The sequence below is a fragment of the Salvelinus sp. IW2-2015 genome, linkage group LG22 (assembly GCF_002910315.2).
Source record: "Salvelinus sp. IW2-2015 linkage group LG22, ASM291031v2, whole genome shotgun sequence".
NCBI lineage: Eukaryota > Metazoa > Chordata > Actinopteri > Salmoniformes > Salmonidae > Salvelinus > Salvelinus sp. IW2-2015.
In genome coordinates this window covers 23,013,536-23,027,304 of record NC_036862.1, presented here as the reverse complement: position 1 = coordinate 23,027,304, position 13,769 = coordinate 23,013,536, and the positions used below count along the sequence as shown (strand labels likewise).

Genomic DNA, 13,769 nt, shown 5'->3' with positions numbered 1-13,769 from the left:
CCACGGGCCCTAGTCAATAGTAGTGCGCTACATATGTATTAGGGTACCATTAATGAAGCGGACAAGGGTGACGGCTCAAAACAGCGAAATAAGGAACAAGCTCCAGTTTGACAGAATACATTATATAATGAATGAGGAGAGAATTTKCCATCTATTAGGCTTAAATTGGTGGTCTCAACAATATTAAATCCAGTGTGGCCTACTGTATCTGCAAGATGATATTGCACACAAATCAGTGCTTTTACTTTGACATCATAAAACAAATATGAAAACTTCACAGAGGAGCCATCCATCCAAGCATGATGTTAAAATGAACGGGGACATTCATTGATCATACTTAAATTCAAACCTCTTCAATGTGATTAGAAAGGAGATTTTCTGCCATGGGAAAGACATACATAATTCCAATAAATAGACTGCTATATACAGTTGAAGTCGGAAGTTTACATACAACTTAGCGAATTACATTTAAACTCAGTTTTTCACAATTACTGACATTTAATCCTAGTAAAAATTCCCTGTCTTAGGTCAGTTAGGATCAACACTTTAAAAAAAAAAAGTGAAATAATAAATGTGAATAATAGTTGAGAATTATTTATTTCAGCTTTTTTTTCTTTCATCACATTCCCAGTGGGTCAGAAGTTCTCATACACTCAATTAGTATTTTGTAGCATTGCCTTTAAATTGTTTAACCTGGGTCAAACGTTACGGGTAGCCTTCCACAAGCTTCCCACAATAAGTTGGGTGARTTTTGGCCCATTCCTCCTGACAGAGATGGTGTAACTGAGTCAGGTTTGTAGGCCTCCTTGCTCGCACACGCTTTTTCAGTTTTTCAGCCCACAGATTTTCTATAGGATTGAGGTCAGGGCTTTGTGATGGCCACTCCAATACCTTGACTTTGTTGTCCTTAAGCCATTTTGTCACAACTTTGGAAGTATGCTTAGGGTCATTGTCCATTTAGAAGACCCATTTGCGACCAAGCTTTAACTTCCTGACTGATGTCTTGAGATGTTGCTTCAATATATCCACATAATTTTCCTCCCTCATGATGCCATCTATTTTGTGAAGTGCACCAGTCCCTCCTGCAGCAAAGCACCCCCACAACATGATGCTGCCACCCCCGTGCTTCACGGTTGGGATGGTGTTCTTCGGCTTGCTAGCCTCCGCCTTTTTCCTCTAAACATAACGATGGTCATTAATAAGGCCAAACAGTTCTATTTTTGTTTCATCAGACTAGAGGAGGACATTTCTCCAAAAAGTACAATCTTTGTCCCCATGTGCAGTTGCAAACCGTAGTCTGGCTTTTTTGGCGGTTTTGGAGCAGTGGCTTCTTTCTTGCTGAGTGGCCTTTCAGGTTATGTCGATATAGGACTCGTTTTACTGTGGATATAGATACTGTTGTACCTGTTTCCTCTAGCATCTTCACAAGGTCCTTTGCTGTTGTTCTGGGATTGATTTGCACTTTTCATACTAAAGTACATTCATCTGTAGGAGACAGAACACGTCTCCTTCCTCAGTGGTATGAAGGCTGCGCGGTCCCATGGTGTTTATACTTGCGTACTGTTGTTTGTACAGATGAACGTGGTACCTTCAGGAGTTTGGAAATTGCTCCCAAGGATGAACCAGACTTGTGGAGGGTTAAAAAAAATTCTGAGGTTTTGCTGATTTATTTTGATTTTCCCATGATGTCAAGCAAAGAGGCACTGAGTTTGATGGTAGGCATTGATATACATCCACAGGTACACCTCCAATTGACTCAAATTATGTTAATTAGCCTATCAGAAGCTTTTAAAGCCATGACAACATTTTCTGGAATTTTCCAAGCTATTTAAAGGCACAGTCAACTTAGTGTATGTAAACTTCTGACCCACTGGAATTGTGACACAGTGAATTATAAGTGAAATAATCTGTCTGTAAACAATTGTTGGAAAAATTACTTGTCATGCACACTGACTTGYCAAAACTATAGTTTGTTAACAAGAAATTTGTGGGGTGGTTGAAATTAACTTCCGACTTCAACGGTATGTTCCACAAACATTGCAGTTAATCAAACTAACAATTATTTTGGTAGAACATTCACCATTTCAGAAATCTTTCTATACAGATAAGACAGATAAGAATCATAATATTATACTTCAACATTTCATGTTCTGATGATTATACATCTGAATACAAGGGATGGATAATTCAGCTGACATTTCCGCATAACTTTCGTGTAATAAATGACAGCACTACAGTATGCAGAGCGACACCATGTTGGCGGAGCACTATCTCTGGTCCATGGCATTAGTGCGGCCTGCTAACTCTAGACTCAGGGTATATTAGGCTCTATATTTCCCTCACTAACTTTAAACATCAGCTATCTGAGCAGCTAACCGATCTCTGCAGCTGTACATAGCCCATCTGTAAATAGCCCATCCAATCTACCTACCTCATCCCCATATTGTTTTTATTTACTTTTCTGCTCTTTTGCACACCAGTATTTCTACTTGCACATCATCATCTGCACATCTATTACTCCAGTGTTAATTTGCAAAATTGTAATTACTTCGCTATTATGGCCTATTTATTGCCTTACCTCCTCAWGCCATTTGCAATACACTGTATATAGACTTTCTTTTTTTCTATTGTGTTATTGACTGTACACTTGTTTATTCCATGTGTAACTCTGTCTTGTTGTTTGTGTTGCACTGCTTTGTTTTATCTTGGCCAGGTCGCAGTTGTAAATGAAAACTTATTCTCAACTGGCCTACCTGGTTAAATAAAGCTGAAATAAATAAAAAAWWTWAAAGGGTTTGCAGGCTGCACTAACACCCTGGACCAGAGCTAGGAGAGCACACTGTGTTACAAAAAATATCAGAATTTTTGAGCCAAACTCTAGATGGGGCTCTTACACCAGTCTGTGATTCTACTCTCCTCTCTGCTCATGGGGATAGATGGAAATTATTATACAGTGCAAAAGGGTGGGTGAAGGAACCCACAAATTATGGACTGTTCCTACCAAAAATACACATTTGTAACAGAAAACAACACTCGTTTAGTGTTCTTCATTCAGTACATCTCTATTGAGTTCTATGGCTTTGGCCAGAGATCTGTGTCTCTGTCTGTCTACCTGCCTGTGTATTGTGACGTGGAAGGCATTAGCATCTGGTTTCACAGTGCTCTCTCCTTCCCTCCACCTCTAAATCTGCTAGAGCCGACTGTACCAACAATCATGCACATAGAACACCGTCAACCAATACACTTAGACAACAACAACATGGGTTACATACATATTTACATATCGACGTTGGACTTAATCACATGCAGTACTGTAGCTATTACAAGCAGTCCTCTCAGCAAAACTGAAGGTGGTTTCAATATTACCATGAGAGTCAATASAATACAGGAGTTCAGACCTACCTACCTCAAGAGGAATTAGATCATAGGTACATTACAGCCCAGACTTTTCACAGCTATGGTCTTYCAAACACTGTTCTGTTTAGCACTGGAGAACCTTCCACAGAGAAAGTAAGCGTGAGGTATTTTTCAATTTTACATATTGGGAAAATATTGGCCACAAGAATACCAACCGATTTCACTCCTGAACTCCGGATGAAAGCTTCTAGAACAGCTTAAACACCAGCCCTACAGCAGACGACACCATCATTCCTGTCGCATCCAAAGCCTTACTGTATGCTCCAATGATGAGCTGGCTTCCACCTCCCCTCAGGAAACTAGAATAACAGGCCAATTATTTCAGTGTGTGTGTGTGTGTGTGTGTGTGTGTGTGTGTGTGTGTGTGTGTGTGTGTGTGTGTGTGTGTGTGTGTGTGTGTGTGTGTGTGTGTGTCTCAATCCACAAGGATGCTGCCTTATACAGATACACTGAGGGCCTGTCTCAATCCACCATGAATTCTGCCTTCTGAGGCAAGAAGTTAAAATTGCCTTCTGAAGTACCTTCATATGAAGACTCTGGGTAGGGAAGGGAAGAGAAGATGAGTACTGAACTCCTGTACTTGTGTTTTTATTGCATTAGGGAACAGAGACAGCAGAGTAAGCGAAAGTCAGCCCTTGAATGTCCCTGCCAGAGAAAAGGGGTTATGAGGGGTCTCGCTGGACTCCTCATGCTGGCTTCTCAGTGTCGTTGGATGTCGGACTGTCATTCACCCAGAAAAATCTGGTGGTTTATCAGTCAGTGTTTTTTGTTTGTATGTCACCATCAGTGAGGCATTTTTTAAGTCGTTTTTTTCTTCTAAAGAAACTGGAAATGACCTCACCCACTGTCATCATGCACATGCAGGTTTGTTTTTCCCGCTCACAGTGGGCGTGGCCGGGTGTGGCTACTCCAGGCCGTTCCGCAGCATTTGATTGGCTGCGATGAGCATGACACTGATGATGAAGGCCATGGCGAAAGCGCAGATCAGACTCTTCCTCACGCACGTCTGCCGGTTCTTATTTTTAGAATGGACTAATAGAAGAGAGAAAGGGGGAAAGGGAGAAAGAGAGAGAAAGCCAGAAAGAGAAAGATGCATAGAGGTTTATTACCAAATTCATTTCCAGCTGGCACATCACATTACACATCATATTTTTGCCATTTGCCATTCTCTGTTGTAAGAAAGGGAAAAAGAGAAAGCCTAATACAAAGCCATTTTCAGCAGTGTGGTGAGAAATTACTAGGCTCTCTTCTGAATCATATAGTTTAGGTGTCAGAAAGTGAGTAAGTGAATGAGGGAGGGAGGGATGGAAGAAAGAAAGAAAGGAAAGGAGTAAGTGGCAGGGAGAGTGACTCTGGCAGAGAGAAAGCAGAGGTGAGATCAATCCTATGCTTCAGGTGAGGCTCTGCTTTCTGTCAGATGATGTGTTTGTGTTTGTGGCTGCAGCACAGTGGGACCCGAGATGAAAATAGAACTGACACAAATATACAGTACAACTGACCAAATATGCATGCACACATTCACAGCACACACACACCACACACCACACACACACACACAACACACACACACACACACACACCCACACACACACACACACACACACACACACACACCACACACACACACACACACACACACACACACACACACAGCTTGAAAGTCATAGATACTCGCGCCGTTTACCCGCGAAAAAAGATGGCGCCGAAGAACATGGCTGGCGTTTTACATTCTCCCAACAAATTGTGCTATTTTCTTCGTTTTTTGCGTTTTGTGTAACTTATTTWAAAAAATKATTTTGTACATAATGTTTCAGCTACCGTCTCTTATGACCGAAAATAACTTCTGGAGATCAGAACAGCGATTACTCACCACGGACTGGAAAAAACKTTKTCCTTTAACGAGTCCGACGAGAAGGATATCATGCTTTCACTGGAACAGGCCCAGATCCCTGTAATTTGCTTSAAGAAAAGACGCAGGAAAAGGGGCCACAGATCGGGCTGCCTTCTGAGAATCCGTAGGMGAGCAAGTAAGCTCCCACTGCCACGTTGGTAGCCATGAAGTGCTTTGAAAGTGTGGTGCCAGGACAACAACCTCTCCCTCAATGTGAGGAAGACAAAGGAGCTGATCGTGGACTACAGGAAAAGGCAGGCTGAACAGGCCCCCATTAACATAGACTTGGCTGTAGTGGAGTGGGTCGAGAGTTTCAAGTTCATTGGTGTCCACATCTCCAACGAACTATCATGGTCCAAACATACCAAGACAGTTGTGAAGAGGGCACCACAAAACCTTTTCCCCCTCAGGAGACTGACAAGATTTGGCATGCGTCCCCAGATCCTCAAAAGGTTCTACAGCTGCATCGAGAGCATCCTGACCGTAAGGCGCTTCCGAACATCCAAACTTCCGAACATCCATATAATAGGCGATGTCAGAGAAAAGCCCATAAAATTGTCAGAGACTCCAGTCACCCAAGTTATGGACTGTTTTCTCTGCTGCAGCACGGCAGGCGGTGCCGGAGCACCAGGTCTGGGACCGAGGGGCTCCTTGACAGCTTCTGACGCAAAGCCATAAGACTGCTGAACAATTAATGAAATCGCCACTAGACTATTTACATTGACAACCCCTCCCTTATGTATACTGCTGCTGCTCGCTGTTTATTATCTATGCATAGTCACTTCACCCCTACCTACATGTACAAGTTGCCTCGGCTGGCCTGTACCCCCGCACACTGACTCGGTACCGGTACCCCCGGTGTATAGCCTCGTTATTGTTATTCTTATTGTGTTACCTTTAATTATAATTTTTTACTTTAGTCTATTTGGTAAATATTTTCTTAACTCWTCTTGAACTGCACTGTTGGTTAAGGGCTTATAAGTAAGCATTTCACGGTAAGGTCTAGACTTGCATGTGACAAATACAGTTTGATTTGATTTGAACTTCAGGCCCAATCAGTGACCTGGAAACAGCGGAGCTGGTTTACAGGGCCGTGGTAATTGTGGTAATTAGATGGGCTGGGCCAATGACCTGCAGGTACAAAGTCCTGTGTAGGCTGCCCCCGCCTCCCTCTACATCTCACTCTCTCACTCTCACAAGCTATTTACAACTCTGATGTCAGAAAGCACTGAACAAATCACTTTACTTACACAAAAGTMAACTTTAACAGTTTTTTTTGGTTAAAATTAGTAATCAAAATGAGCTAAAATGTATAGATTTGTCATATCTGTATCATGAAGCATTTTACGATAACACAATCAATTGTGCCCTACAGTGACATCAAGTATTTATTTCTATAGGTCAGAACACATTCAAGTGTTCGTCAATAGCGGGTACTGTTCATTTAGACCTTGGAGCCTGATATTCTCTTCCCCTACGTGATTTAGCCCATAGTGGTGCTAACTGTAACTCCCAGTCACAAACCCAGTTGAAACATCCCATTCGCACAGAGGACACATTGTAATCTCTCAGTCTCACCTTCCGGTTTTAATACTCTGATAAAGCACCTTACAATCCATGTCCAGCCCTGATGTCTGTTGCCACTCTTACAGCAGTAAATCTACCATGACAGGCCATTTCGGCTCTGCTGCATCGCACAGCCTTTCCAGTTTCACAAGGAACAGTGTGTCTCAGACTGCAACAGAGAGATTAATAAGGGAATGACCTCTGAGTGTCTATTTTGGCTCTAACCTGAAAGGCTACAGAACCAACAGCTTACTGGGGAAGGAGGTTCTAGTTGAACTCAAAGGATCTCAGGGGAAATGCTACATTTTATGTTTTGTAACTATTCACCTGAACACTGGTCTCCTGCTCCTGACGTTCAATTGTTGTATCATCTTCACTACAGACATAATAGGGTCATTCCAATAATTCAGTGCCTTTAGAGAAGTGTAACTTGGCCAAAAAATAATTTTGATTCCACCTAATTTTAACATTCTGTCAAAAACAGCACATGTTCAACTTCATAAAAAACATGTTTTCCCATCTCAAGTGGATACATTTAAAATAGACTTTAGGAAGTGCCTATTGAATTCCAAATAAAGTAACAGGGTTGACCGTAACAGGTTGACGATTTCATCTTAAATCARCCATAAATCMCTTTGTGAATGAGGGAATGAAAGCTTATTGTGTGCAACAGTGAGTGGTAATTGAATGCAAGCTGCACCAAAACAATTAAATYKYTAAAACATTTCTASCCTGTCTAACTATGGGTAACAGGGTTGACGTGTTATACTCAACCCGCTCAGTTTTCCACCACAAAACCAGAAAAAGGCCAAAAAGAGTAGAGCCAGCTCACCTGCTTTGATACTATGATTTGACTATTAGATGTTCAATGTTTCTTTTGAAWWWAMAWWWWAAAAGGAATAGTTTCAACATATTAAAACGAGTGTAATTCACTTAACAGGGTTGATCTTAAAATAAAGGACAGAYGTAAATGAATCACTAATCACATTAAATAAATAAAAAGTCTTTAAAAATGCCTATGTCAAAGCAACAAAAAATAACTAGGTTTTCATTTTTGGATCAAGTGGTTTGAAATCTTTCTAGAAGTGACACAGGGTTGATGGAGGGACATGTCAAAATTGTGCATTTTGGCACTTWAGCAAGCCTTTATTTATATAAGAAAATAGGATTTATAGAATTTTCCATGTGGTCTATATTAAAGGGCACTTCAATTAATATTGCAGGCTTTTAAAATTCTATATTGGTGCAACATTTGTACTTAAAATATCAAAGGGACGCAAAAGGCATTATTTTCGTGGAACGACCCAATAACAAACAAAAAATAAAGATTCATATCAACCTAAACACCCTTCCCTGCTGCTATGGTATTCATAACTCCCTGATGACACCTTTTTTCATCATAGCCCAGGTGACCAAATTACTTCCTACACCATGAGCACCATCAATCAATAAATCAGCAGGTGGAGTCTGACGATTATGGATCCTGATAGGTGGAGTCAGATCCATCCTGACGGGTGGACGGGCGTGCAGCGCTCTCTGCCCCACCGATGACAGCTAGCAGACTCTCTCTCTCCCACACATCCACCCTCCATCTCTTTCTCACATCCACCCTCCATCTCTCTCCACAGGCTACAGAATCTACTCAACTCACTTCCTTCAAAGTCTGCCTGACAGTGTCCCGAGTTCTCGTTGAGGCTCTCCTCCTCGTTGATGATGATGTTCTCGATGTCCTTCATGGTCAGGTGGTCTCTGAAGGCGTGGAACAGAATGTGTTTCAGCTCTTCAAGGGTGATACGCTGCATGTCAAACTGCAGGGGGGAGGAAAGGGGAGGAAAAGAGTAGTGAGGGAAAAGTTTTGAAGAGAGGGAAAGCAAACAACACACTTTAATTTGCTACATTGACACAGGGGGAATGGAATTTAGGTTCCCAAATCAATTGTACATTTCTTCTTATTATTTTTAATTTTTACAAAAGGTGAATTTTTTGTTGTTGTAAAATAGTCATGATTACTCTACTGAGGTACCTTTTGTCTGATGGATGCACATCATGCAACTATTTCTGTAACATACTTCAATACAGGAAATCCAGACTAGGGACGCTAAAATAAATGTGCTCAAAAGAAAAAAACTCAAATTGATGCTATTTCAAAGTCTGATTGAAGGCCCAAGCAATAAGACAGGACTAGTAGAATACAACGCTTGCAWTTTAGCTCCATGTGTTTTCTAGTTCATTCCTCTGTACATTCACACTAATGAAAGTAGCTACTGCAAGTGACTAGAGTTATAGCCTTAAAGTGATTGATCGCACCTTAGGTGTTGATGAATGGCTGATGCTTTTTAACCATTATCCAAAGCAATCCAATATAACAAGAAATAACACCCAGAGCCATATGCCAAAATCTTGGAAGATTCCCAAAGTCCTTGGCAACGTTTTGGAGGAGTTTAAAAGTTTACTTTGCAGGTATTTCTCCAGTTTTTGCCTCCTTACACTGGCTGTCTGTGGTATTAAGAATTCATTTCAAACTGATCGTTTTGGAGGAGTTTAAAAGTCCCCTACAATCAATCTGATGGTTCCAATTCAACAATATGCAAAGATCTATCAAACATGATTGAGAATGTCTTTGTAGTGAAAGCCAACAGTGCACAAAGAGACATTGATGCTGCTGACACAAAAGTGAAAGACTAGAATAATTTATCCTTCTTTTATTGAATTTTTATTTAACCTTTATTTACCCAGGTAATCTCATTGAGATATCTATTTTTCAAGAGAGACCCGGTCYAACCAAGACAGAGGCAGGGGAGAACAAAGTTTCAGACAAATCTCCGACATAACAACTTACAGACATAGCCACACCATGAACAAATTATAGACGTAGACACACACACATATCAAATTACATACAGAGACATACAAACATCATAGATAAAATCAATCATATGTACCTGTAATATCCTTGTTAGAACCAAGTATTGAGTTTATTTGTTATAATTAATTGGTATTAGATTTAAAAGGTGATTGAATTGCTCCCAAATTGTAATGTTGTTAATGCATTTCTTTTGAATAAATATTTCTTTAATGTATAAGTGAATAGGTTGGTTTACTTTTAAGTTTAAGTTTTGACCAATAAGGTCACTTGTTAAGTTGTGGCCAATGGGAGTTGACCTGGTTAACTGGAGGCCTGGGAAAATAAGAGAGGGAGAGAGACGTTGAGAAAAGGATGGACATTACATTATGACGTTGGTGAAGAAAAATGATAAAAGAAGACGATAAAAATAGAACAAAACCCATACCTACCGAGTTTTGAAGGGAAATACGATTTTATTTTATAAGAGAGTTGTTATAATTTTGTTAAGAAAGACTTAGTAAAGCCTGAAGCTACCGTCTCATCGTGGAGGTATTTGACAGCCTTGAGGTTAGCCTAGCATCGTGTGACACCGAGAGAGAATTGCTTGGGAAAGATTAACGAGTTCATTTCCCATGGGATATCGGTTACAGCTAAAGAGTACTGTCTGATTGATAGCTGTGCTTGCTGTGGATCTGTGAGGAAACCTGCAAGAACTTATACTTCACTGAGGGAATATCTACGAGTAACGTCAACTCACCCCATTCCGTACAAATGTGCGCAACCGCAACATTCAAACGAGGCTCAAAGAAAACTAATGGGACTGTAGCGACTGTGTTGACTTCAAAATCAGGGGTGTGAACTACGTTTCTATTCAAGAGTTGATCAACATGGTATGGCTCTATAGTATTGGAGAAAATTTGAAAAAACGACCCTCCGTTACATCGTGACGTGTCATGTCGTAACGTACAGCACGCATAAAGCAACTATTTCTGTCTTACAATCTCTCTCCACCAGGTGTAGCACTTCTCTCATCTTTAAAAACAAAAATGGACAGTGACGGGGTAAGGGGGGATACCTAGTCATTTTTGCATCATATGCATGAGATCATCATTCTCAAAGCCGCTGTTTACTTCTAAGATCACTTTAGCACCGCCCTAAAAACCCAATTCAAATTCGACACAAACCTTCAAATAGGTATGTAATGACACTTTATATAAACTCTTTATAGTGTTTTATTTACATTTTAGAGGCGATAAGGTGATAAGTTGGACAGATCGAGTGAAAAAAAGCAATTTTCCCACACAACATCTCTCCTTCTCATTATCACGCATTAGTTTCGCTTCCCCACCCGCCATTTTTAAAAAGACCCGACGGGGCTCATTGCCTTCTTGAATCATGCAGAAACAGGCAGCGTGGGGGTCATGTAATTGATTMTGTTGGAAAGGGGAGAAATTGTGCTTTACAATGGTATTGACATTACAGTTGATCTGGAAGTATTACATTTTTGGGGCGCTAAAATAAGGTCAATTGTATGGACCAAGGCAATGTACAAAAGTGAGTGAGTTTACATYAGTGAGTAACCACAACGGTGGGGTGCTTCTGGACTTTGTGTGTCGTCATTTTTTTTAGCTCCAACGCGCGCAAACAGGTTAMGCAAGATTKAAATAATTTGGACATGGGTTGTGCACGACTCATTGGGGTTTATTATTTTTTATTTCTTTTGATGTGGTGCTTTGAAAATGTAATAATACACATTTTGAACCTTATGTACAGYGGGGAGAACAAGTATTTGGTACACTGCCKATTTTGCAGGTTTTCCTACTTACAAAGCATGTAGAGGTCTGTMATTTTTTATCATAGGTACACTTCAACTGTGAGAGACGGAATCTAAAACAAAAATCCAGAAAATCACATTGTATGATTTTTAAGTAATGAATTTGCATTTTATTGCATGGTGCTCATATATTTACATACCACTGTGAAATCCTTAATGACAATCACATTCATCAGTAAGACGAGTCAATCAACCTTTTAAACTCCTCCAAAGAAACAAGATCCTGGNTTACATACCACTGTGAAATCCTTAATGACAATCACATTCATCAGTAAGACGAGTCAATCAACCTTTTAAACTCCTCCAAAGAAACAAGATCCTGGAGTTTCAAACTGGTCTGTAGAGCGTTCWAAGACCACGCAGCCGAGTAACTAAAACCCTTTTTAGCCATGGAACTCTTAGGGCACTTTCTCACACAGTTAGTTTGAATGCTTGACTTGCACAAACATTGTCAGTTTAGTTTGTTTGGAGCTATGTGAGACATACCAAACAGTGATTAAATGCTGGCCAAGGATCATACAAACCATTTTGAGACAATAGGTCCTATGAGAGGGTTGGGCTTGGACTTCTAGTGAATTCTGGAGTGTTTGCTATTTTAGTTTTTTAGTGGAGAGCAATCAAGCTCAAGTGGAAAAAAGATAGAAAGGCCCTGAGACAATGGATATGCTGCCAGATACACCAGTTTACATGGAGTAAAGTGTTGGACAGAAAAAACACAACGTGAGCAACCCAGTTATCTATCCATACAATCAGATCCTCAGACAAGGCTACTATTTCCACAGTGGGAATAAAACTCCTTAACCTTTTATTGCAGTGGGCTAAATCAGGGTCACACAGAGTGGTTCTTGGTAGTCTTAAACAAATCTACTTTGAAACAAAAGTATACACCTCACACACATGGTTATGGGATTAAAAAAGAAGACACCTGTACCATGTCAGATATAGAGTTGAAATGTATTAAACTTTGAGTTTTCATACCAATATTGCACGTTATATACACTGAGTGTACAAAACATTAAGAACACCTGCTCTTTCCATGAAATAGACTRACAAGGTGAMTCCAGGTGAAAGCTATGATCCTTTATTGATGTCACTTGTTAAATCCTCTTCAATTAGTGTAGATGAAGGGGAGGAGACAGGTTAAAKAATGATTTTGAGGCTGTTCTGAGAAGGTTGGGGGGGTGCAATTTAATATTAGGAAGGTGTTCCTAATGTTTGGCATACTCAGTGTACATCACAGAGGACTGAAATATAACAAAACCAGATTTTTGTGGCGTTTTGTTTTAAATAATGTTGATTTAATTATGAAAAAATATGAATAACATTCCACCCATGAGGCCACTAGAGGGCGATTAGGTCATTTGACTGCAAGAAAGGGGTACCACTTCAACAACGATTAACAATTCTCCAAGACAATGATAATATTTCTATGAACTTCCTGCCTAAGCCTACATTCTCTCACTCTCTCTCTCTCTCTCTTTCGCTCTCTCTTTCGCTCTCTCTCTCGCTCTCTCTCTCGCTCTCTCTCTCGCTCTCTCTCTCTCAACATAAAATCAATACCATTTTGTTATCTCACAGACTCAGGGTAGGGTAATGAATAGTCATCCAATCATGCTTCACATTTGTATCCTGGTTCATAAAGATTTATTGGCCTGGCTAATTGAAGCTTCTGGATCTCAGTGTTGTTGCTTTGTTTGCAAAGCTGGTAATTTATGAAAAAAATCAATAGTCCGGTTGAAGTGATAGTAGAAAGATAAATGAGATGATGCATGACAACAGAGTTATACATCAAAGGCTTTTATGCGTACTGCAAATTAAGGGCTCAAGTAGCGAAGTATGACGGTACTAATTCAATTTTTCACTAGTGTTCTTCTGTAATGAATGAAATGGGGTGCCACACTACACACGCCAGCCAGGGCAGGTGAGAATGAATGTCTAGACACCTAGGAAACCACTACGGTAACTACTGTGGCAATTTTTTATGAGACTCATATAGAGTAGGATGAAAAAAACATAATATTTTATGAAAGTCGTACACTACAAAGCCATCTTAACAAATTGCTTAATCAGTGTATTCTGTGAGTTGAGTGGACTTCTCAAAAGACAAGAACTTGAGATACATGTGTTAGTGTGTTTAATCAACAAACTCATGCTCAAGTCATTAATTTTGAACAAGGTTTGTTGAGTAAAATTTACAAAATTGATGTTTGCTTCAG

The 13,769-nt window shown here is 40.1% G+C and overlaps 1 protein-coding gene across 1 annotated transcript in view; it reads right to left on the bottom strand.

Annotated features, from left to right (window-relative positions):
• Window positions 1-15: 15 nt before the first annotated feature.
• The window catches only part of LOC111982684 (calcium-binding protein 8-like), an 87,614-nt gene continuing 73,860 nt past the window's right edge, over window positions 16-13,769 (bottom strand). The window contains exons 3-4 of the mRNA XM_024014301.2: window positions 8,526-8,682; window positions 16-4,449 (exon numbers count right to left, since the gene is read on the bottom strand). Of these exons, the coding sequence (XP_023870069.1) occupies window positions 4,322-4,449; window positions 8,526-8,682 (285 nt within the window). The 3' untranslated portion in view covers window positions 16-4,321. The remainder of the gene's footprint in view (window positions 4,450-8,525; window positions 8,683-13,769) is intronic.